Here is a 27220-nt window from a genome sequence, read left to right as displayed (position 1 = left end):
ACACAAGCCTTTAAGGGAATATTAAAGTATAGGCAACAACATAGAAAATGAGCTGCAGAGTTTTGGAGCTAGCTAAAGCATTCTTATTGCTCCTTTGCAAAGTAAAAGAAAAAGAAAAGAAAAAATGAAAAAATGAAAAAAATAAATAAATAAATAAATAAATAAATACTGAAAGTAGCCAATAAAGTTGCATTTGCCCTGCTTGCCTTAGCTAAGATTTAGTCCCATTTCTGGTGCCATCTCAGAGAACACTATGGATAAAAACTAAATGGTATAATATACCATAGGGGCCAAGAAGAATTACTGACTTACTATGAGGAGTCTGATAGGCATCTGGGAAAATGCAGCTAAGCATATGCACTGCTTGAAAAATGTAGAAGCAGCCTGCACCTTCCTGTCAGTGCACTTAATTCTCCCCCACCACTGCGTGGTGACTACATTTTATGACCCAATTACACATATGGGGAAATTGCATCCCAGAGAAGTCAGGTCCAAGGCCACACACCACAAAAAGAGTCAGACTTGGATTTGAGTGCTGAAGTCCTTAATTTTCATACCAACCCTTTTAAACACTTGATAGTTCTGCCAAGTCGTGCTTCACAAGACGAGTTCCAAATCATTAGCAGCTACGTGACTTTTACTGATTTAGTGATCTTTAATAAATCCACTGTTTTATCATCTATAGCAACACTATTGTCATGTAACAAATATAAGCTAAAACTAAATGACCCTTTGTGAAACTTTAGCAGTTTATTTTCTAACACCATCTCTTGCTATTTCTATTCTTCATATATGAATGAAACTGCCTCAAGGTAAAGAAAATGAAAAGTTAGAACCAAACTTATATTGTGACTAATAAATTCTTTTTGTTCTTGGTTAATATAAGGTAACTCCTCTCCATCCTTTATTCCCAAATTAGAAGTTAATCTACAAAAAGTCAATCTACAAAAATTTATTATAAAACAAATATGAAGCAGATTAAAATAAATATCTAGAAATTAACAAATGTAAGGTCTCTAAGCCATATCTTGGCTTTATTCCAATTGAACTAGCACATTTAAACAACAATGAAAGTAAAGCAGGGTAGGTCAGAGTATCAAACATCTGTTGTTTTGGATTCTGCATTGTATATCTCCCCATTTTCTAATAACATTCCTTAAATTTCTTTTGGGAAATTATCTTCTCCACCGTCAAAACGAATGTTTCAGGTGGCGTTGTCCCACCCTAGATTCAGGAGTGGTTACGTGTGAGAGCCTGAAAACCAGAATGTTCTGCTCTTACTTAAAGACAGTGAATAGTTCACAAATAGAAAAACAATGTAAGCAAGGCTACTAAGTCTCAGTTATGAAATTTTGTCCAACTATTTCTCAAAAAAACTGCCTTTACCTCTGTGCTTAGTAGGCCAGTAACATATATTCCTGACACTTCATCATAAAACCAGAGTCAGCCTAAGAAAGAGGTCAACTCAGAAAGATGAAAGATAGATAGATAGATAGATAGATAGATAGATAATAGATAGATGATAGATAGATAGATAGATAGACAGATAGATAGATAGATGATAGATAGATAGATAAACAGTTGATGTAGACAGAAGGATATCTTTAGAGAATCTTGATCAGTTATGTTTTTAGCCAGGTTTACTTTTTGGGCACTCAGTTGTCAAGTGTGTGATTTAATAATCTCCTTTAAGCAGCCCACTTTTTTTTTTTCCTCCAGTTACATTGATTTATATTTCTAACATACTCCAAAGACTCTTTTTTTCACTTTATCTTTTTAAGTGAGACAGACAGACAGACAGAAAGGAAGGGAGAAACATGAGAAGCATCAATTTATATTTGTGGTACCTTAGTTGTTCATTGATTGCTTTCTCATATGTGCCTTGACCTGGGGTTCCAGCTAAGCCAGTGACACCTTGCTCAAGTCAGTGACCTTAGGCTTCAAGCCAGCGACCATGAGGTCATGTCTATGATCCCACGCTCAAGCTGGTGACCCCACGCTTAAGCTGGATGAGCCTACACTCAAGCTGGGAACCTTGGGGTTTTGAACCTGGGTCTTCAACATCCTAGGCCAACTGCTCTATCCACTGCACCACCACCTGGTCAGGCCCAAAGAGTTTTAATTAATATTTTTGGGAGATGTTTAGCAGGCAAACATCAGCAGTATGTTCGCTTTCTAGGGAATTGGAGGCTGCACATACATGAACATGCATATTCTCAAATATGGCAGGTAAATCTCCATCATGGAGATTATAACTGTTTTTCATAGTTGATATTTATCAGCTGTCTACTCTGTGGCAGGCACTGAGCTAAGTGCTCTTTATTTTTATAACAGCACTTAAATAGATAGATGACAGGTAGATAGATAGATAGATAGATAGATAGATAGATAGATAGATAGATAGATATAGATGATAGATAGATAGATAGATAGATAGATAGATAGATAGATAGATAGATGATAGATAGATAGATGATAGATGTGTTACAGGTGAGACTATTGAGGCTTAGGAAATTCAAAACTTGTTCAAGAAGAAACAAGAACTCAACCCCCAGTGCCAAACCATGTTCTTAACCTCTAGCCTATTCAGTATGGCACTACTTAATTACTCTACATATTCTATTATGTAGCTCCTAAACCTTGTATGTTCATCAAAAAACTACATGGAGAGTGTTTTTAAAATGCTGATAAAGAAACACATCAGAACTTCTAATCAGAATTTTCAAGGATATGTTACTAGGAAACTATATAGTTTCAAAATCCTCTACTATAATTACTTTGATTCAGGCAACGACTAGTGCTTCTAAAGGTTTGGTCCATAGAATAACTGCCTGTGTGAGAACTATTTCAGAACAGTCTGCCATGAGATGAAGAACTTGTGGCAGGACGCCAATTAGTCACTAAGCATACTTGGGTTCACTTAAACTATATATCTATAAACATCTAGAAAGATAGATATTGGAGCAAGACTTTCTCAATGAAGAAAGCGATGCTCTAATACTTTAATTTATATTCTGGTGCAAGCTTCTTACATTGTTCACAAAATTTTCTTGAATATCAGTAATTTAGACATCATATTTATTGTGATATGTCAGATTCCCTGCTTACAAAGAAATTTAAAATAACAATTTAGTTTCTCCTGAGAAAGAATTCACTAATCAGTGAGCTCTGGTACAATCTCCTTAATAATTACACATCAATTTTTATGCAGCTGGGTAGTGGGAGTCAGAGCTTGACTTGCTCTGGGCATAATAATAATCACATGTCCTGGACTCCACAGAGTAGGATACCACTGGCATAGGGTGACTACATCAAGGTTCAGGTGCTTTGTGACTCCACCTACGACAGAGTCTCGCTATCATTTATCTATTCTGTGTTACTGTGCTTTATTTACCTGTAAAAGTTAATATCGGCAAAGCAAAATAACTGCTTTATGCCAGCATTCATCACAAAGGACCTCTCAGTTCTGCTGACTCTGTTATAGAAGTAAAGTAGGTCTCCAAACTATACTAAAATTCTCATTTGGGCTGCCATGATGAGTAACATGAAAATAACTCCAGTTAATTATTTTTTAATCAAATGGAGCTGTTTTCTTTAGGAGTAACTGCCTTTTAATGCAAAAGGTAATGGCACACTTAAGTAGCAAAACCCAGATGGGGTTGATTTAAAGGCTGAGGAGAGAGGCAGAAGTCAAATATACAATGTGTGATTAATAAGGAGGACTACTTTCATCTTATCTCTAAACATTCCTCTGTAGATGTAGAACTACGAAATCCATCTTGATGTGCCGTATTAGCTGGGTTCAGGCAAGTTTTTAAAATATGTTTACAGGATATGATGGCTCTGTCAAGGTTCAGTATTTCATAAATATCTAAGATGTGAATTTTAAGCTTAGAAGTTGCTGAGCATAAGAGCTGATTGGTTATAAAGCAGGAGGGTCCCAATCTGAATCATACAATTTGACTATACTGCCACTCTCATTGTTTGACTCCCTAGTTTTATAAGTATTGGCCAAAATACTTATCAATAGTAATAGTATGTAGGATGTAATTTAAAATGTGATAATAATAATAAAGAATGCTTTTTAAGCAAGGAAATAATGTTACATTATTTCTAAAGGGATTTAGTGTTTACAAAAAGTTTTCATACACATTGACTTGATTCTTACACCAACCCTACATGGAGAATATTGACTCCATCTCATGGGTTAAGAAATGGATGCTCAGAGACTGAGGTGACTAGACAGAGATGAAAGAAAGGACTTATATCTATCTTCTGATGTCCACTAACCTCAGAGCTCATGGAGAATTCACTTTCTTATTCCTTTGAGAAAACCATGCATCAAAGATTAATTCACTTTGCTTCACAATGTTGGAGTCTAAGTTAATTTGAGGTGAGGCGAAAGTCTCTAAAGCTGGGTACATGAAAAGTTTATATTGCCAGCACCTTTGATACAACGGGTCATTAAAAAGTCTTCTCGTCAGTTCCAACCCTTTTTTCTTGATATGTAGTTTATAACATGTTTGTTTACTTCTGCCCATTCTATTTCTATAAACCATTATAAAATACATAAAAAAGAATAACAACAATACACTAATCTTCTACTAACGCTGGGCACATACCAGGTTTTACAAATACGTGGCTCATTGACTCTTTGTAACAAGTCACTGTATTCATTGTCCTCACTTCACGGAGAAGAAAACAGTCTCAGGGAAGTTATATTACACAATGAGTTAAGTAGAAGAGCTGGTATGTTGCTTTGAAAGTGGCTAGATGGCCTCACGGGTTGTGACCCCTCTGAAGGATAGTCACTCATCACACACAAGCACACTAACTTAACGTCAAAGACAAATTCTGGTAACACAATATTCATGCAGGGTATGCATAAAATAAAGGCTACAGAACTGATGAGGTGAAACTTGTTCAAAGACATAATTTTTCAGTTTTTTAAAAATTATTTTATACTGATTGAAGGCTATACTTTCTTGGGAAATGTTATAGGTGATGAGAAAACAAATATGCAGCCATCATTATTAATTAGAAAAAATAGTATTTTTAAAAAATCAAGACTATCACCCATTTGTAGTTCACTTACATATATATATTGGTTACCCATGTCTTTTGCCCAATGACTAATTGAGAACTAATGCTATCTTTTGCTATTAGAAGAGAGTTTTAGGACTCTTACTGGGTCCTCAAATTTCTTGCTGCTTCATGTTCAAATCGTGAACTAGAATCTATGTCAGGTTACGATATATCTTGCATGTGAAATACATTATCTATTGCTTCACTTCAAGAGATCACTTCAAGGGATCTCTTAAATGAGAGCATATCTAAAGCACAAAGAATAGAATTTCCTCATATAATTCTTAAGAAAATAACATTTTAAGCCCTATAAAAATTGACAAAGTCATTGTTCACTTAAAATACGTAGTAGATTAAGTAGACTCTCATTGAACGTTGGTGCATATGGTATTACTCAGATACAGCAAAACATCTATGAAATAAAGTAAAAGGGTAAATATGGGAAACCAATAAAAAGGTGAAACAATGCAAAAAAATGCCTTATCATTGTTTCATAAATCAGTGGCAATATTAAAAAACTAGGTTTATGGTTTTATATAAAAACAAATGGCTGAGGCCAAATATATTATTTGCAGGAATTTCTATTATTAGATTTCTCCCAGTTACACTGCTTCTTTTTACCAAAAGGAGAAGTATAATTGTCTCTTTAGATAACAGATCTATTTAGCTAACATTGAAATAGTTTCTGTACTGATATGTGTGGCGTGAATCTCATTTCTCATTCTGGTGTCTGAAGGAATACTTACTATTTATAGAAGAAAGAACCATTAGAATAAGTGAGCTGAGAGAGACATTAAATATTATGAGCTCCAAGCATCTCGTTTTATAGACATAGTGACTGAGGTTCAGAGAGGTTATAAAAAGCAAGGTGAAAAAACTAATTAATGTCAGATGTGGGCTATGGCCACTCCGTGTGTGGTGAACTCAGACTTATATCCGCACACTGAACCAACAACAATTGCTGCTGGTATTGTTGGCCCACCCCACATTTCTTTCCCAATTTCTTGCTTCTTACTCCTTGCTTTACTTCTGATGGCCCCTAATTTGAAGCTCCCATTTCACAATACCAATTCATCAGCATCATCTTGGGGGTGTTAACTTTACTTCCTGCACTCTATCCTCGCTTCCCACCACTGATGACCACTTTAACTCATTCTCACTGCTACGCCTACACCTGACAACCAATATCCTAACAATACGCCAGTAATGGCGAGATATTGTTTGAGAGGGAAATTTCTAGGGGCGCCACATACCAGTAGTCCAAAAAAAGCCTTCCCTATGAAATAATTCTTTCATCATTTCAGAAGTATTTTTCTTTGCTGGCTTATTCTGGGCCTTCTATCACTAAAACCTGGCTCCCATCCTGAATTAGGTGGGCACTGACCCCCACAGGGTTCACCCCTCAAAATCCTCAGTTGTTGAGCTCAGCATCACCCTGATTTTATTTTCCCTATGTATCACCCCACAAAATGGCCAGACTCTAAAGTTAGTTCAACCTATTAATGTGGCATTAGCTCTACATATCCTAGTAAATAGGGGATAAATGCATACTGACCCTGGTACCAGATATTACAAGTACAAAGAGTTATCTTGTAAAAAATAGACAATAAGTAATTTCAATAGAATTGACAAACACTCTAATAGAGTTTACCTCTGACTATATTTCTTCCTGTAAATATATATATATATATATTTTTGTATTTTTTCTGAAGTTAGAAGCGGGGAGGCAGTCAGACAGACTCCTCCTGCATGCACCCGCCCGGGATCCACCTGGCATGCCCACCAGGGGGCGATGCTCTGCCCATCTGGAGTGTTGCTTCTTTGTGGCCGGATCCATTCTAGTGCCTGAGGCAGAAGCGATGGAGCCATCCTCAGCGCCCGGGCCAACTTTGCTCCAATGGAGCCTTGGCTGCAGGATGGGAAGAGAGATAGAGAGGAAGGAGAGGGTGAAGGGTGGAGAAGCAGATGGGTGCTTCTCCTGTGTGCCCTGACAAGGGATGGAACCTGGGACTTCCACATGCCAGGCTGATGCTCTACCGCTGAGCCAACTGGCCAGGGCCCCTGTTAAGTGTTCTTATCTTTGATTGATAGGGAGACGCTCTCTGCTACTGACATTAATAATGTGAGGAGATATTTGTTACATCACCTCCAATTGAGTATTAGCAACACCCCCACTGAAGCATATGGAAAAGTTAAGCTATCAAGGGCATAACAAAAATCCCATATGAACAAAATCTTGTACAATCATGTTTTTTGTTTGTTTGTTTGTGTTTTTTTTTTTTTTTTTGGTTATGATTCTTTTAAGAGCACAGTTTTGTGGCTTCTGAAAGTTGTCAAATACACTATCCCAGATTTGAGCCAGGACCCAAGAAAGTCATTCTTTCTTCATATAACAAAAGAGATGTTTCCTGTGCCAAGGTCCATTTTATTAGCCTGGCACCTCTCTTTTATACCTATCTTCTCACACCCAAAAAAGTCAGTCATAAAACTTTGAAAATATTTCTCTAAGTGCCGCTTAGTTTTTTCCTTTACACTTTTTAAAGGCTGGTGATATATAAAAAGCACACTCAGCCAGGAGTTAGGTTATCTGGATTCTAATCTTGGTACTAGTGTTGATTTACTCCATGAACTTGAAAAAGTCACTTAAGCAATTTGGGTTGCAGATCTTCATCTATGAAACGAAGGGCTGGATTAAGTTCTTTATAATGTTTCTCTTGAAGTTCTCAAATTATTTGATTTAAAATTTCCTTTTTAAAGTACAAGAGTCCACAAAAATTTTAATTTTCACTTGTTATAGAAAATTAAAATATGGATGTATATGTCTGTGTGCCTGAGATATATGATACATATCCTTAATGGCAGTTAGGAAACACCGATACAGGAACACAGCAGAAAATCCCCGGATCAAGTCTCTAGAGCAGGCGCATCTGTTTTAAGATAAAGAGCTAGAATTTCTGATTCCTTTAATCCCCAGGCACCATTCTGTCCAAAATATATTCCTCATCATTCATCAACACGACCTGGCTTTCTTCTTCTGTTTCTTGTATCAATGAATGGCTCTTCCACCACCTACCCATTCATCTAAGCCACAGGAGTCATCTTGACTGTTTCTTGCTTTCATTTTCTACATGCAGTCAGCACCAAACTGTTGCTTCTGTTTCCTGAAGGATGCCTGTATACAGCCCTCTCCCCCTTTCCCTTTCTTCCTACCACATCTCTTTATCTTCACTGGCACTGACTTAGGTCAGACTCTCATCATTTGTCTTCTGGATTTGTTAATGGCCCCATAACTAGTCTCCTGACTCCAGACTTGCTTCCTCCAATCCATCATCCATGGCATAACCAGAGCGATCTATTTGAAACATAAATATGGCCTCATAAACCACTGCTTAAACTCTTTCAGTGGCTTCTACTACCTGCAGATAAGTCACAACTCCTTAATCAGCATAGAAGACTCTTTATGATCCGGACTCAGCTTCCCTTTCCCTACTTGCACCCTACGTTTCAGATATAACAAAGTATTTGCGTTTTTGCAAACATAAGATTTTTCTTTTGCTTTTATGCTTTTATACATGACTTTGTTCTGATTGGACTGTTCTTTTTCTACCCCATCTTCCCTTTTCCTGGGCTAGGTCTTGTTTCTTTAATATTCAGTTCAAGCTTTCCCTTGACAAAACTTTTCATGACCCCCTCCCTGTAATACCCTGCCTTTGTATTTCTAGAGTACTCTGTGCCTCTTTTTTCCCACCACTTCAGTATACCGTTAGCTCCGTGAAGGCAAGCACTATCTTGCTCAGCTTGTATCACTTAGTGCCTGGCACATGTGAGTCCTCAGTACTATTTAGATAAATAAAGTAATGCATGAATCAATAAACTGTGACAAAAATACTAACAGCCTCCAATTGTGAGCTTAGCCTAGTTACATTTGTTCCTGAAAGTACAAAATGTCATATTATCAGTTATTAATGATGCCTTTTTGAATGTCAAAGGGACCAATGTAAATGACGCAAATGTAGATAGGTATGAAGACAAATCGCCTCAGTTAATGCACCTCCATCTTGTCTTACTGTATCTTCCCTGCTTTTCTTTTCCCTCTATTATGGGTAATTATTTAAATTAAGTAAAATCCAACAAACACATTGAAAACTATCATGTTCCATCACTGTGTTATAAAGTTACGGCAAAAGAACGACAAACTTGATTCTGATGATCAAGACTGCTTCTAAGGCAAGTGTTTTACAAGTGCTGAAATGAAGGTTCAAATGTTCTGCCTGCCTGATCGGGCAGGCTGAAGGTATCGTTTTGATTCATTCACACTGGATGGCTATTGTTGTGTTGGCTGCTGCCATTTTTTTATTTGGCAATCTAAGGGAAAGAGGTCAGTGGCCCTGACTAAACATTCAGGTACTGCATGTTTAAAAAATCATGCGGGACACCCATTGAAAATCGCTGCTATGGGTAATGCCTGTTAAATAGTCATGGACAGCTCCAGTGTTCTAACAACTAAGAAATCTTTTCCCCAGATGACAGAAAAATTGAAAGAACCACAAAGCAATTTTGTACACATTGGTTTTTTTTTTAATCAATGAAAATGACAGTTTTAAAATAGAAAAGATATTGCTTCCAATAGAAAATTGGAATCTTATCTTCCTTTAATTTAATGGTCTTTAGTTTCTTGTTTATCTTCTAGAATAAAATATAACCCCCTGAATGCTACATATAAATACATTCTGGCTCACTTAAAGAAAGAAACCTTTGCCATTTGAACTAGAGACTGCTCAGCAGACAGCAGGTTGTAGGGATTGATGCCATAAAACAGACTCTCCACTGGATAATTCTAAAAAACATCTTTGCAAACTACATTTTTTTCTCATTTGACACAAGACAGTCATACAAATGAGTAATTCACATTGTTCAGCTTTTAAATAAAACCCCTTACATTAAATGAAATGCTGCAGGACAAATCATGCAATTTAAATACTCAGCAGATGATATAAGGTACTCAGTGACAGAAATTCAAAAGCCTTAACAATTAAGGGATTTATAGACTTTTCAGCAATATCATTACTAGACATAAAATTGCCATCATTTTACTCTGGTATTTCATATAAAATTGCAGGGTATTAGCACTTACAATCTAACCTCATTCCAATAAAACCCCTCTGTTCAACATTCTGAATTTTTAGGCTATTTCTTTTCCATGTACTGTTTCTTTTCATAAAATGAAGTTGATCTATAATGTACCTTCTCTTCTGTAGTATCTCTAAAGTTCATGGTTGCTTTTTTAAAATTCACTTTCTTTCATATGCTTAAACAGGGCAAAATTAATAGTAAAAGTATGTGTGTTTTCTCTACAATGTGGGATTACTCAGTGGAACATGTATAAGTTTGTACAGGCATAAAACTGTCAACGTCATTGTATAATAAACATTCCAAAGCATTATGTGTGAGGTCTAACTAATTTTTCCTGAATAATATTTGTTGAGTAGTTCTTTTTTTAAAATACCCTTGGTTCAACTACTGGAAAAATGTCTAGGATGAAAACAATCATTCAAAACATAAGAAAGGGACAATGCTGACATCTTATAAATGAAATGAAATCGCTGTTTTCCCTCTCTTTGATCAAAGTACTATAAACATTGGGCATTGTTTCTTCTTTAACAAAGACCATTCTGGTACCCTGGTGATACTTGTTATATCTCAAGTGCTATTGGAAGACAGCCCAAATTAACATTACAATGAATTAGCCTCTTGGAAATAACCAGCCAAGAGAGAACGAAACCAAGCATGACTAGCTGCTAAAATACCTGTTCCCATTGCCACATGCATTGCCAGAGGAATTTGGTAAAGTCCATCTTAAAGATTCCCTAATCTAGTTTGGGGAGTTATAGGTCATTTCACAGAGTTCCTTCTGATTTCATCCCCATCCCCAAAAAGCAATGACCCCTCAAAACCTCATGTTTTTCATTAACTGAAAGAAGACTGGTCTAATTTATTGAAAATTCTAAATCATGGAATCTTAGAATATTTGTAAAATCATGAAACATTGATAATAGACAGCATGATGCTACCATTAAGATGTTGCAGATGTCATTTTTGACATATTTGCCTTGAACCTGTTTTGCTTTTTGTAAGAAGTAAAACGTAGCTTAGACAACCAAAGCACCCACTCCACGCACATACCACAATTATCCTGAAGTTGATGTAGACTTATGCTACATAGGCATATACGAAAAATAATAAACTATACCATTTAGTATATTTTCAAGATTTACAAAAACATTACCTTATTGCAGCAATTTTCAACCTTTTTATCTCATGACACACATTAAATAATTACCAAAATTCTGCAGCACACCAAAAAATATATTTTTTTCCCAATTTGACCAAAAAAAAAATAGCTATAATTTTGATTGATTCACACCAGGTGGCTCTTGTTGTGTTTGTTGTCATTTTTTCTTACTTGATCATCTAACAGTCTGGTATTGCATGTTTTAAAAATTCTTTAGGCATAACAGAGTGCCAGGGCACACTGGCTGAAAATCACCGCCTTTAGTGGATGGTTTCTTCAACTCTTTTATTTTTTAAGTCCACATTATATTTTTGAGACTCAGACATATTAGTAGTTAGGACTCAGACATATAGTTTTATTATAAATTGTGGGACAGAATTATTAAAGGTCCATATAAGAAAAGAGCCTTGTCCCCAAGGGCTGACATACTCTGAAGAGTACAGTACAAACCAGTTAGACCCACTGCCCAGAGTTGTAGCTCTGTTTCAAGGAGGAACAAGTTGTTCCATAGTTTCTCACAGAGGTGCTAGAAATTCTTCTTTAAGGAGCAGAAGGAGAGCTATGTGATACATATTCTCCCATTTATAGACTCTACCTCAAGAATCCATATGGAAAATTTTCATCTTTGGCAAATAGCTACATCCCAAAATAAATTGAGAGAGCAATTGGGGGCTTGAGAAAGAAATGAAAACAAGGAAGCAGTTAATGAAACTAAATATGAATTCCATCATCCTTTTCATGTACTACTACATTAAGATTTTAAGATAATCATGATCATAATTATAAAGACAGCCCTTTCAACTTCTTAGCAAGCTTTCCACTGACCAGATTGCGTAGTCTAGATGTCAAGGTACAAAGTGACTAAAAACGTAGCAGCTTTACATGCCTTAAAAAAACTTTCTAAAAAAATATATTTGGGTTGCTATCAGTTGGGGGGGATATAAAGCCACCCATCAGTCACCCACCAATCACCTATCAATGTTAAAAAAAAACAAACCCTCTCCACTCACTTGTTCCTCCTTTTAAAATACAATAAAAAATCCCCTTCACCACAGTCATGCTTAGAAATATTAAAAGAACGACTAGGTTCTAAGTAGTGGATGCTTTGAGACATTCCTGAACTAAGTATGAAGTAATTATTTTATAATATGACAAGGTGACTTATTCTTTCCTCAGCTCCATGATGATATGTTACTTACGGCCTCATTCATTATGCTTGCTGAAAAGTGTTAGTATTTCCTTTCATTTTCTCAATCAGAACAGCGATACAATCTTCATGTGGCACATGGGCTAGTATCATGTTTGTCCTCCTGTTCATTACAACTTCATGCCTTCAAACAAAATCGCAAGTAAGTACTTATTCTAATGTTCATATACACACTGAAAACTTTTCCTCATAAAGTGTACTCTAATATTATACCTTTTCTAAAGCTTATGAAAAAAAATTCATCAATACTCTTTAAACAATCCTTCTTCCAGAAATAAATGTTTTCTAGATAACTAAATTAAATACTGCTAAACTATATATAAATTAAAACTACTAAACAAATAATTTTTGCTAAAAGATTTTTAATTGTTAAAAGTATTTATGGATGCATATACTTGCTGAAATTTTATAGATTCATATATTTATATAGAATACATATATGTTGTAAAGTAGTAGACTATAACTGTTTCTCTTTGAAAATGCCATGATTTATCAAGTAGGTGTAAGGTTACAGATTAGATTAGCTATTGACAAAGACATACAGGCACATACACTGCTGTGGGTGTATAATTATGTATGTTTATATAATATATCCATTTATAGGCTTTTATAAGAAATAAACACAGTTCAATGAACATCGTACTGAATCACTTTTATATATTTTCTATGTTAACAGGCCTTGCACCACAGAAATATAAAAATGCAAAAAAGCTACAGTTCTTTCCTATTCCCTGTCTAGTAGGAAAGACAAGTATATAAACAGACAGCATTATAATGTGGTAACTGTTAGGATAGAAATAGCTGGTACAAAATTGTGAAACATATACCCCACATTTATGAAATCCATGAGAATTTTATCCTATCTACTCACAGAGAAGAAATAAAGAGCTTCATAGATCTCAGCTAACGCAATGTGACTGAGCACAGACATGACTTGGAACAGGCACGTGCTTAATCAGCCATTTTCTGTACTCTGCATTCCCACCCAGGACTGGCGACCATCATGATTCAGTTTCATCACAACTTTCTCTATATTAGAATAATATCAGCATCATTATTTCCAGTAAACCATGAAGCCCAAACATTATAGATTCTAGGATTTCACTGTGGCCTAGTAGAGTCTTAAATTCTTAAAGCCAAGGGTTCTCATGCCATAGCATTTCATACATTAAGTAGTCAACTGAGTTTGCTGGAAAAGCATCATCATATCGAAATCACATTGTTTTTTCTCACAATTTTTTTCCTACTAAAAAATATAGAGTCAGAGAAAATAGGTAATTTTCCTAAGGATATATAGTTAAATAGAGCTCGTAACACAACCAGAATTCTCACCTGCCTGGTCTAAATCCATAGTTTATGATGGTAGTAATGCCTACCATGGCTATCAGCCCACTTATAAAGGTCTCTCATATCAAAAGTCAAGGTTGCTTATGTTCTACCTGGTTTCTCCCAAAGTGGGAGAAAGATCTTGGAGAACTTGCATAGGCAGGTGGAATCCTGAGGACTGAAGGGCTATCTTTAGAGTCATGTTGTGGAGAGCTCCCAGAATGTGTCATCAGGAGACCTGAGTGATTTTTCACTCATCAGCCATGCAAACTTCACAATCTTTCTCATCAGTAAAATCATCTTGGAATTCATACCTTTTCCAGGATTATCATAAGTTTGTTGTAACAATCAACAGAAATGTGTGTGAAAACACTTGGTTAGCTATAAGATGCCGTGTATGCAAATGCTAATGCTGATACTTTGGTCTGGAGATAATTTGGGAGAAGCAGTTTGAAAATCTATTAGGAGGAGTGTGAATTCTCTGGTACAAATAAAAATACACAATAAGGAGACAATTAACAGTTAAAATTAGCCATCATATTATTTCTTTTACAAAATCCAGATGTATAGGCATGTGAGAAGAAGCAGTGTGTGAGACAGGAGGGGAAGCCTTGAGCTCTGACAGCCGCAGAGTGGCAACTGATTGCATGACTTTAAGCAACTTGCTTCCTTCTCTGTGTTTCAGCTTCTAGAAAATGGGGATAACAATGTACCTACCTCATAGTATTAGTTGAGGACTAAAAAATAAAGATCATGAACATGCCTTCACTGAAAAATAAAATAAGCTTCGAATGGAAAGGAACTGGGTTTGAACTTTCTCATTAGCTGTGGATATAAGAGGTGGTATGGGAGAGTAAAAAAATACATTAACAAGGGATTCATTCTCAGAGGCCTATCTTCTTAATGCTTATCAGCATTACAACAAAGAAGTCCTTTAACTATTCTGAGCCTTGGTTTCCTCACCTGTAAAGTAAATGTAGTAATACTGACGTCAAAGCAGTTTTATCAAGTTAAAATAAAACTATTTTGTAAACCGTAGTCACCAAAACAAAGATTAAAGATTTATAATAGCATACTCTTGAGCCCTGATACTATTGCCTGCCTAATACTAAAGAGTTTTGCAAACTTTCATTCTTAAAGAATTGTATTTTTTCCTGTTTATACTAACTCCAGGAATCTATGTACTCTAGGGTGGCCAAAACATCTGGGAACAGATAATAATATTGTATTGTATTTAATGTACTGTCAGAAGCCATTTATTATAGAAAGTCACTAATTTTTCCAGATTTTATAGCCACAGGGTACAAAAAAACGTCTTGTACCATATGTGGTAGTTGTTTCAAATGTCCAGAGGAAACACTCTCCTTGAGCAATGTTAGCACAGAAAGATCTATAATGACGATGTTGATGATGATTAGACTCTGACTTGCTAGGCCAGCAATGAATAAAGTGAGAGGTTGCAGTGAATAAACTTCCCAGATGTCCTTTGTAAAAACACTGTGAGGTGGGGCAGGGGCAGCAGGAGTAGAGGAAAACTGTAAAAAGAAAAATAAGTTTTTCTTTAAAAAATATTTAAACATTATAGTTAAATACAACTAGCTGAGCATCTGACTTAAAGGCTGATAAAATAAGTATAAAGTTAATCACATTATAAAAGTATTCATCACTATAGTTAAGATAATGAGAACCTGGAAATTAACAATATTGCGAGTGTTTAAGTTTTGTTTGTTTTGTGATAAAATGACTGACAGATTGAAGATGAAGCATTTCAAGCCACTGATAATAACTATCTAAAATTTTAAGACAACACAAATATGACATTAAAACAATGAAAAGAGCATTTACTTATATGGTTCACCGCTGGACACTTGGCAAACTTGGCAGTGAAGAGCCTCAAATGGTCTTTCTCAGTGAGAAGCAGTGCCTCTTCTAGGAGAGTGTGATGTTTAGAATTTCATAAACCTCAGGAACTTAGCACTTCTTTATTTAACCACACAACTAAAACAATCCTTGTGGATGCATACTATATAAAAGATTCCAAGCAATGAAGTCCATTGAGATTTCTAACTTTCCTATGATGCTTATCATTAATGCATCTGCAACCACCTATTAGGCAGAAAGCAACGAGCCTTGTCCTTTCCTGGTGCGTGTCTAATGATGAAACACGGGAAGGTCATTGAATAGGAACATTGTGATTCATCATTAAACAGAGTCTAAACAAGAAGAGGTTCTCCGACAGAGAGGCATTAAAATACTCCAACTTAAAAAACATTTAGGGAGACACAATCACTAGAATAGAATAAGGTTTGTTCTCCTCAGGAAAAAACACAAATATAACAAAGTGAGATTAGAGTGAGAGCTCTCTCTCTCTTCTCTGTGATCCATAGAGGAATAGTTTTAACCAGGACAAGAAAGAAATGCAATGCATGTGTGCCACACACACACACACACACAAATATGAAATAAAAGTTTTATGAAATAATATTTCCACTTACACAGGAAATAAAACTCAGGTCTCTGACTTTTAGATTTCATTTCATTTGTACAAAAAGATTTGACTCCACCAATTTCTAGTATCACAACCTACTCAAGGTCATTACATTCAGTTTAAAACCACTGGATTAGAAGCTATGTTGGGTTCCTTTACCCAACTTCACTAGCTGACAAGCAATTCTCAGACAGCAGTAGGATGTCTGAGGATTCATCTCAATTCTGACACTATCTCCCAGGACCTAACATCAAATTCCAAAGGGTAAGAGTTCAGTCCTATCAGACTGCACCCCCACCACCAAACATACACACATTTCATATGCCACTCACAACCCCAGTACCTTTGTACTTCTGACCACCTGGCTAAAGACTCAAGGTTCCAATGATGCCCTCCAACTCAGAATGCCAACCACAAGTCCAGGTCATTACCTGTACTTCTGACCAACTAGCTATAAATTAGTTTCAATTTAAGAAATGCCTAAACTTGTATAAAAACTGTCAAAAAATTGCTGGGAGGATAAATCTCAACATATTGAGATGTTCTGGAGAATGGCAATTTTGCAGCTTATTTGAAAAATTAGAAAAAAGGAAGAGACATATAAGGAGGGTTACATGAAATCCACTGGTCGATTAAGAAGAGAGGAGAAAGTAAAGAGGAGAGATCTCTAGATTTGGATAGAAAGTAAAATGGAGAGATACTTCTTTTAAACTGGTGGGTACAGGATAGTTAATAAGTAACATTTACAGCACATAGAGATGGTATCCAGGGAACAAGATCATAATGAGGCATTCTGTGGTCTATGCCTCTGGTGCTGTGTTTGCGCCCTGAGCGGTCTGGAAAATAAGATTACTCTGACATTTCAAAGATATATTATCTTAGATGCAAAAAAACAATGGCCTTTTGCAATAGACAGGTTCATTCAAGGTCAAGGAAGTTACAGGCCTAGGACATGACTACCTGCTATGACTTGCTTTTAGTTAGGAATGTTTTTTAAACTTTTTTCTTCTTTTTCCAAGTGAGTGGAAGGAAGATAGAGAGACAGACTCCTGCATGTGCCCCTATCAGGATCTACCCAGCAACCCCCATTTGGGGCTGATACTCTGTCCATCTGGGGCCATGCTCACAACCTGGCTATCTTTAGTGCCCGATGTGGAGGCTCCATGGAGCCACCTCTTTTTCATCCACAGAGGCTCACGCAACCCCGTCCTTGGGTTCAATGAATTAGCTAGAACTGCTGGCAGAACTCGGAGAAACATGTTAATTACAGATCGCCGGTTTATTGAAGAAGGATGAACTCAGAAACATCCAGATGGAAGAGACGCACAGGGTAAGGTCTGCGGGAAGGAACAGGCCCTCAGTGTGGACCAGTCTCCCCACATCTCTGGGTGTTCACCAACCTGGAAGCCCTCTAACTGCATCCTCTTGCCTTGTTTGGAGGTTTCATCACATGGTCATGACTAATTAAATCATTGGCCACTGGGGATTGATTTAATCTCTAGGCCCTCTCCCCTCCCTAGAGGAGGTGGTGGTGTGGTATTGAAAACTCCAACTCCCAAATCAAGGGGTTGGTTCTCCTGGCAACCTACCCCTAGGTGCTTCCTAGTCACTTCATTCACACAAAAAACGACATCTTTATTACTCTCAACACTTGGAAATTCCAAGATTTAAGGGCATTGGGAGCCAGGAATTGTGAATAAAGAACAAATATATTTTGGCTATCTGAATAACCAGATATACATTTCTTACAAATCACAGTATCATAGAAGCTACTATCATAACTACTATTTATTATGTTTTCACTGTGTATGAAGCAATGTGTTGAATAGTTTGCTCACATCATAGCATTTGATCCTCAGAACAACCTTTGGAGATGAATGCTGTTATATCTCAGAGAGAAGGTGGCACTGGAGATTAGAACCTGGCTTTGGCTGCGCAGCCAGGAGATGGCAGAGCAAGGGACTGCAAGTCAGGGAAGAGCAAGGACTAGAAGTCAGTCTTATTTGTAATTACCCTCTTTATACTACCAAAAAGCCTAAAGTTGCTATTTCAGGACAGACCAGAGAGAATTATGACTAGATTAGCACAAAAAGCTATTTCTATAGAACAAATAAATGGCAGAACCTAATATACTTTTCTTTAAGTCATTGGATATATGTACTATAAACTCAACATAGTTCTCAGAACATGGGTTCATTTTTTTCCAACAAAGTTCTTGTCATTTTTTAAGTGACCACCAGTTGTAGAGCTTCTCTGTGTATTGTTCTATAAAGACATTTCAATAGGCTGCATTCTAGCTGATTACTGATTTTAAATACAACTTTAATATGGTAATCAACCTCTCAGTGGTCCAATAATCCCATTCTCTTGGTATTTATATTGTGTAGTTTCCTCTTGCACTCTACCAGAGTTATTTGTGTGAGCAATAGAATGTGGCAGAACTAACAATATGTCACTTTAAACAAAAAACACTAGGACTTACATCTTGGTCTCTTTTTCTCTCATCATTCATTCTGGTGGAAGCCATGTTATAAACAGACCTTGGAGAGGACCATGTGGTTGGAAATCGAAGCCTTTGGCCAATAGCCAGTGAATGAGCTTCAAATGAATCCTCTGACCGGCCATGTCTTCAAAGGCTGTAGCCCCAGCCAACAGCTTGACTATCCCTCACAAAAGATCCGGTGCCAGAACCAGCCAGCTAAGCTCTCTCCAGATCCCTGATTCTCAGAAACTACGTGAGATGATACATGATTGTAATTTGAAGTTAGTAAATTTTGGCATAGTCAGGCAACAATAGATAATTAATAAAAACCGTTACAGCTTAAACTTTGCAGGATGCTATTTCAACAGGGTTTTGCCTGCATGAGTTACATAGCACCTTCAATAGCAAAACTTGTAGTTCAAGGATAACAGAATGCTCAGGTTGAAGAAATCAAGAGAAAAAAAGAAAACAATTATGAATGGTTTAAGTCTCTGGGAGTTTATTATTAGGCTTTCAAGTCAAACTGAACAGTTTAAACTAGAAGCTAGTGATGTAATTTATGAGTCATTGAGAGTCCTAATTCCAAGTTAATATAACAATTTGTCAACCAATCTATTAATCAATCAGCATTGCCTTTATTCTTATTCTCCCTAATCACTGCCCATTTTATAAGTCACTGGCACATCCCACTTGAAGTCAAATTAGAGAAGAGAAGAGAAATGAAACTCACATGTGTTAGTTCTGCTACTCTTTGTAGCTCCGCGTGAAGCCAGGCTTTGAAATTTGAAAAGTAGGCAAAACCGTAGGCACCACGATCCCTCATGCACCCCCCTCCTGGTGCAGAGGGTTCTCATCCTATCTTCCAGCTCCCTGACCCTTTCTACATGGCATTTACCCAGGTCTGTCTTTGCTCACAATGACTTCTCATTACATTAACACACTCAAAGGCACGAATAGATCATTTTCAACTTATTGCTCTTCCAACTAAATTTTATAAAGATCCTTGTTTACCCAATTAAATTCTGTCTGTGGATTTCACTGAGATTTATAAGCAAGAAATAAAGATTTTGTAATTGATAAGAAACGTATCATATATGTGTCATATGGACCAAAACAGTAATTCCTAGAAAAAAATTTTAACTTGTTTTACAGTGTTGGGACTATCATTTTCTTATCTATAAATTAGCTAGATTTCTCTACTTCAGCACTGTCGACAGAGCAGTGAAATGTTCTGTTGTGTGTGAGCGGGTGGGCGGACATCTGTAGTTTATAGAGTCTTCAGCAGCATCACTGGCTTCCAACCGCCTAGATGCCAGTGGCAACCACCTCCTGCTGTGACAACCAAAAATGTGTACAGACATTGCCAAATGTCCACTGGGGCTCAAGATCATGTCCAGTTGAGAAATACTAATATAAACAATTGCTACATTTTTTTAAGCAAGTATGTGTGTATTTTTATTAAGAAGATATAGGAAAATCATTTCAGAAAATGTTTTGGGGTTATTTGGGAGGTGACCACTTTCCTGATACTCCTAAAATTACAACCATATCATAGAACCAGATGTGTTTGTCTAATTCTTATCCTGCATTCTAATAAAAGGCAGAGATTAAAACCACTAATTTTAACTCTATTATTTAACTTACCAGATAACTGAAATCTGGCCATATTCATACAACTTGAGGGTTGGAAAGAATCATGGCTGCTGTCTCCTGAAATTCTCTGTCCTTTAAAGACCATGGCCCCGAGAAAAGAAGGTCTTGCAGAGATTTGATTATACAGTAAGGACTAGAATGCGTCTTTGACCTGCATCTGCTCTTGAGTGAGGTAAAAACGAAAGATACTTTCCTCTTGATCAGTAGTTCACCCACATTATATCTAATGTATTTTTCTCTGAATTTGTGTGCTGTACATGTTATGTACTTACCTACAGGCACCAAGCAGAAGACATGAGCTTGATAGTGGACTCTGCCATGTATTTGCACGACCTAGGAGTAAAGCTCAATTTCTCAGCCTCAGTTTCCTCATCTTCAATATGGGGATAACCATCACATGTGACTAAAATGTGAATTAGCTTATTGTCCTGCCAAAATGTTTGAGATATTTATACAAAGGGTGAATATATACTACAGTTTATCTCAGATAGAAAAAGTGATAATCCCAAAGCTGTCAAAACTGAATTTACAAAGAGCTTTGTTGTTGCTGTGATAAGGTGCTAAAAATGGGCTCTTTGACAAAGTGCAAATCCTTCTCCATTTCCTAACTGTTCTTTTCAATATCTCAATCCCCTACTCTCTTAAGTGGGAATTAACTTCAACACTATTTTTAGTCAAGTACAAAATAGTTTTCTTCATGAACAGAAGAACGCATTTGAAAAGATATGAAGGAAACACATGAATTTTAAAATAAAATGTCTTTTAGCCAGTGTGTTTCTAAGTCACAACATCATATTTAAAACTCAGAAGTTACATTTTAAAATATGCTGGAACATGAAGAACAATTGATCATCCACTCTGGGAACTGCATAGCAGATGCAGTGATGGCATGTCTGAGTCTATTCACCATGTTGGAGGACAAAGTGAGATTCAGATTTAAGGGGTGAAACGATGCTTGCTGTCCTTGACAGAGCATTCATAGAAGCATTTCCCTATCAAAAAGATACTATATACCACTTGAGCCTAAGGAAAAAAAAAATGTTTGATTTGTTCTACACTGAAAGTGTTTCTTTTCAGAGGCTCTCTTGAACACTTTAAGTACATCATTAATTTCTGATGGACTAAAAGATTTGCTCGATTTCTCTATATGCCTCACTTTCCCCTAGGCCCCTAGGAACAACCCAGGCTTTCCGGCACAATCTGGTTTACTGTATATTACAATGGAAGAGAAGGATCTCATTTAAAATAAAGAATGAAATAGATGAATGTAATGATTTTTATTGGTCTCTCATTATTCTTTTAGAAGACATGACCTACTTAAAAATAAATGATTTAGAAAGACATCACCTAACTCTTGAAGTGCCTTTTTCTCTAGTGAAAGTCAGCTGTTTGGTTTCCTTTCCAGAGAATTTCTGAACTTAGCACCACTTCGGCTGGCTGCTTTAAGAATGCTGACCTTAATTCCCATTTAAGGGAGTGAAGGGTTAGGATTAATGTTTCATTTTTACATATGCTCTCTTGCAAAACCGTTTCCATCTACTCATAAAAGAAGTTTGCCAACCTTTTTATTGAAAGGATTAAGACTAGGTTATTTCTATCCTAACAGTGTGATCAAAGATAGTTGTGGTAAGCAAAGAGGAGACCAGGAGAGCCAACTGCAATAGACTGTAATATAATGCTGCAGACTAGTTTATTGAGTGTATTTATCAGGGAATTATTATAAGATTATAAAGTATAATATTTATATTTCATTATAATTTACCCAATGTCAGTTCTCAGGAGGAAATATACTTTTATAAAAGGCAAATTAAACCACCATGATCAAATGCACTATGTATTCTGGCTTGAGATCACCACAGTAGTGGTACAGGTTCCGTCCTGTCCAAGGGCACTCACCCATGGCGTGAGTAGAGGCTGAAATTAGTCCACTCTTAGCTCTCTAAGCCTTGGTGCTGGACTAGGGAATTTTCTAATTTACTCAAAGTATGATATGGGTTAGTGGAAGTCACTTCTGGACTATCTGAGGTCCAGATACAATCTTTCTCTTTTAACAACATTCTACCCAGAGAAAAAGGAAGCACATGGCTCTAGGCCATGACTTGCATTTCCCAACCTGACATGATCCCACAGTCAGTCCCCCAAAGGGACTAGGGAACTCTAGTCTTCACTGTCAGAATTTCTGGTAGAAATTGGGATGGTATCAGATGATATGTAGCCAGAGGAATAAAAAAAAATGCTTAAATCCTTATTTTTTCCAGTCAAAACCCTGTCCCCTTGAGGAGCCCTAGGAAAATATAACCCAAGGGACAGTGGCAAAAGAAAACTAAGTTCCAAATTATTAAGAGTTGGGCTTTTGTGCCAAATTCCAATGCGGAGCTCTTAGATAAACTGTAGCAGACCACTTAGACTAACTGTAGCAGAGCAGAGGGCTTACCAGTGAAGTACAGGAAGGCAAGCCCACCCTCCACTGAAACTCAAATGCAAACCTAACACAGCGTTGTACGTAACACTTCCTTCCTTCCACACCTACATTCTGCCCAGGTTTCTGCATACCTCAGGCTGAGCACACCAAAGAAAGTTAAATTCATACATCTTTTGTTTTCATTGAATTTATGGGGGTGACACTGGTTAACAAAATCATACAGGTTTCAGGTGTACAGGTCTACCAGCCATCTCTGCATACCCTATTGTGTATCCACAACCCCCAGTCAAGCCTTCGTCTATCCTCATTTATCTCCCTCATACCCTCCTCCACCTTCCCCCGCTCCACAATCACCACACTGATGTCTGTGTCCACGAGTTTGAGTTCTCACTAACTTCTAAAACTTTTCAATATAAGAACTGGAAACTTTATTTCTAAGCTATCAACATATGATTTCTAGGTTAGTACATTGAATAAATATAGTCTTTCCAAGGTTTTTTATTAGAAGTTTAGGAAATTTCCAATTTTGAAGCAAATATTCTGTAATGGTCCAAAAGATCAAGTACCTTTTTTTTTTCTTTTAATGCTTAATCCACAGCACTTCGTTTCAAGGCACAGCTCATCACTGATTATACAAATACTTAGAAGTAGGGCTCATTTTTAGTAGGTAATGAAGTGTAAGGATGAAGCTTAAATGATGCAATATACCCAATGACTATCCTTACATAAATAAATAAAGGACCATTTGTTTCATTTCACTTTAGTACACACTTTTACAAGGGAATGTTCTATTTCTTTTGGCACACATGAAAAATTCAAAGTATATATCAACATCTTTTTAATGTTGAAATATATTTTTTGTTTGTCCTTTATTCAAAAATAACTATATAATAAACATACTGGAAAATTTTGGGTGCCCTGTTCAAAAATGAACAGGCTAAATTTCCTCGCAAGATGCCTCCTGACATTGGCATAGCATAACAAGAAACTTACAGACTCCCAGCCATAATCCCATCTGGATGAATCCGATACATGCTCCAGCCAGGCCAGATCTCACCCGCAGACATTGAAATTTAATCCATTCTCAAACTTTATGTAGGGACTTCCAACAGATAGTAACCTACTGGGGATATGCTTAAAAGTTGCTATGCCATAGGACTATTTTAACATACTGCAATTGGCCCTCTATATCTGTAGGTTTCTTCCTCCACAGATTCAATAACCAAAAATATTTTGGCTGGAAATCTAGGATGTGGATGGACAACCATGTGCATTGTTTCATGACATTTTATGTAAGGGACTTGAGCATCTATAAATTTTGGTATTCTCAAGGAGTAGTTCTGGACCAAATCCACTCACTGGCACTGAGGGGTAAGTACATTTTTGTCTTTGGAGAAATGGAAGAAGTAGGAAGTTGTGAGGGAAGAAACTAACAGTTTTGGGCACTGGTTATATAAACAGGGACAAAGCAAGGCTTTATCAATTTAATCCATTTACTCTTTTTAAAAGAATTTTTTTAAATTTATTTACTCATTTTCAGAGGGGAGAGAGAGGAGGAGGAGCAGGAAGCATCAACTCCCATATGTGCCTTGACTAGACAAGTGCAGGGTTTTGAACCGGCAACCTCAGTGTTCCATGTCAATGCTTTGTCAACGGCGCCACCACAGGTCAGGCTAATTCATTTACTCTTCAGAGAACACCGTGTGATAGAAGTATTGTTCCACCTGTTTCCACAGTGGGAAACGGAAGCTCACGTGTGTGAAAGCCAGTGTTACATAATATGTGGTGGAGGTGGATATTAAACCTGAAAAATCCTGAGATTTCAACATCCAAAATTTTTAATTACATAATCTTATCAAGATTTTAAAAACAGATAAGTAGATTAAAATGACTCAAGGATTGATATTTAGAAACCCAAACTAATATTTTTGTTAAATTGACCTAATCCTTAGAGGGTGCATCTATTGAAAATAAGCTTTGATATTGTCATTTAAAAAAAAATCACATCAGTTGCCAAAATTGACTCCATTACATTGGTACATACTGCTCAACACGTCCTAACTGACCAAGCAGCTTGGCAAAGTGGATAACTGAAAAATTATTCACTGGAACTCTAACTGTAACTAGTCAATCTTGATTTTTTGTGTCATAACATATAACTTTTCCATATGACCCTTGAAGCTGAATTGAGATAAAGTCAAAACTCAATTAAACACCTCAAAGGGCCTGACCTGTGTTGGTGCAGTGGATAAAGTGTCGACCTCGGAACACTGAGGTTGCCGGTTCAAAACCCTGCACTTGTCTGGTCAAGGCATATATATGGGAGTTGATGCTTCCTGCTCCTCCCCCTTTCTCTCTATCTCTCTCTCTCCCCCTCCCTCCTCTCTAAAATGAATAAATAAAATAAGTAAATAAACACCTCAAAGGCAAGCAAAAATAAATGACTGGGACAATATCAAATTAAAAAGCCTCTGCACAGCAAAAGAAACCACCAACAAAACAAAAAGGTAGCCAACCCAATGGAGGTGATATCTGCAAACAAGAGCTCTGACAAAGGGTTGCCATTCAAAACATATAAACAATTCATAGAACTCAGTACCAACCAACCAACCAATCCAATTAAAAAATGGGCAATGGACCTGAATATATATTTCTCTCAAGAAGACACACAAATGACCAAAAGATATATGAAAAGATGCTTAACTTCACTAGGTACTAGAAAAATGCAAATCAAAACTACAATGCAATATCACCTTACATGCTATAATGGCTAATATCAACAAGACAAGTAATTGGAGAGGCTGTGGAGAAAAAGGAACCCTCAAACCCTCATTCACTGGTGGTGGGAATGTAAACTGAAACAGCTACTAAAAAAAAAACAGTATGGTAGTTCCTTAAAAAAAACTAAGAAAAAGTTACCAGCAATCCCCCTCTGGGTATCTACCTGAAAAATTTGAAAACATTTTTTTTATTTGCAAAGATATATGCACACTTATGTTTATTGCAGCGTTATTCATGGTGGCCAAGACATGGAGATATCTGAAGTGTCCTTTGATAGAAGACTGGATAAAGAAGATGTGGTACATATACTATGGAATACTATTCAGCCATAAGAAAAGATGAAATATTGCCATTTGTGACAAATGAACTTTGAGAATATCATGCTAAGCAGAGTAAGTCAGTCAGCTAAGAACCATATGATTTTACTAATATTTGGGATATAAAACTAAGACTCATATAAACAAACAACAGTATGGTGGTTACCAATGGGAAGGGGGTATGGTGGGTTATTAAAGGGTAAAGGGGACCAAATATATAGTGAGAGAAAATGATTTGACTTCGGAAGGTGTGTACACAATGCGATATACATATTTGTATCATAGAAATGTACACTTGAAACTAGAAAAACCTTATAAATTTAACTTAAAAGAATGAAAAGAATAAAGTGAAGCTAGAAGTGGTTACTCTGTAAGGCTGCCTTGAAAATTAAATAAGAATTTGGAAAGTGCTTAAAAGAGTGGCATATAGTAAGCATTCATTAAAGTTAGAAAAGTAAACAATATTTATGAAAAGCCTTTGGTATGAACCTATCAATTTTATACATGAAAAAACTGAGTCTCAGAGGGGGTTAAAAATATCTCAAATGTCAAAATGATGAAATCAGGGTGTGAATTTAAGTTTATCCACACTAACCCTGTACCTACTCTTCTTCCACACACAATAGGCGTTTTATATTACCCATGCACCTACCACCACATCATTCCTCTAGCTTTTATTGAGTATTCCAAATATTTCTGTACTTTGCATGTTAACTTACCAAATTATTAGTCTGCATACATATTTTTAACCTAAAGCTTCATGTTCTTTCAGAATGATACATTGAAGTATGATAAAGTAAAAGCTGATGTTTGTTAAGAAAAAGTTAATTTTATTCAATATTTTAAAATACTGAAAGCCTGCAAATTAGGTTATTATTGTTATTTTAAGAAAAAGAACATTTTGTATTGAAAAAGTATGCCTTTCCAAGAAACCACTAACCAGATGTTGGTGTACTGAAATTTCCCAAAGGGATACTGATGGAAGAAAAATGATGAAAGAATTTCTTCCCCACAAAAATCCAAGAGAGTACACACACAATTTATAACTATGAATATTGTTTGCAAAAAAACAAAAAAAAATCAGCCATTGTGCTTTATCATCAGATACCAGAGCCCTGGAATATCCTAGTTTTGAAAATGTGGTTTAACAGAGAAGGAAAGTACAAA

The 27220-nt window shown here is 36.5% G+C and overlaps 1 protein-coding gene across 4 annotated transcripts in view; it reads right to left on the bottom strand.

Moving 5' to 3' along the window:
* Window positions 1-27220, bottom strand: part of ANGPT1 (angiopoietin 1) — a 289496-nt gene that overhangs the window by 106738 nt on the left and 155538 nt on the right. Inside the window, exon 2 of one of the 4 annotated variants that reach the window (XM_066265819.1) lies at window positions 12577-12708. The exons of the other annotated variants lie outside the window; for them this stretch is intronic. Within the exon in view, the coding sequence (XP_066121916.1) occupies window positions 12577-12588 (12 nt within the window). The 5' untranslated portion in view covers window positions 12589-12708. The remainder of the gene's footprint in view (window positions 1-12576; window positions 12709-27220) is intronic. 4 annotated transcript variants of the gene reach the window in all.

This window comes from Saccopteryx bilineata, chromosome 3 (genome assembly GCF_036850765.1).
Source record: "Saccopteryx bilineata isolate mSacBil1 chromosome 3, mSacBil1_pri_phased_curated, whole genome shotgun sequence".
Lineage (NCBI taxonomy): Eukaryota > Metazoa > Chordata > Mammalia > Chiroptera > Emballonuridae > Saccopteryx > Saccopteryx bilineata.
This window is presented reverse-complemented; position numbering and strand designations above follow the sequence as displayed.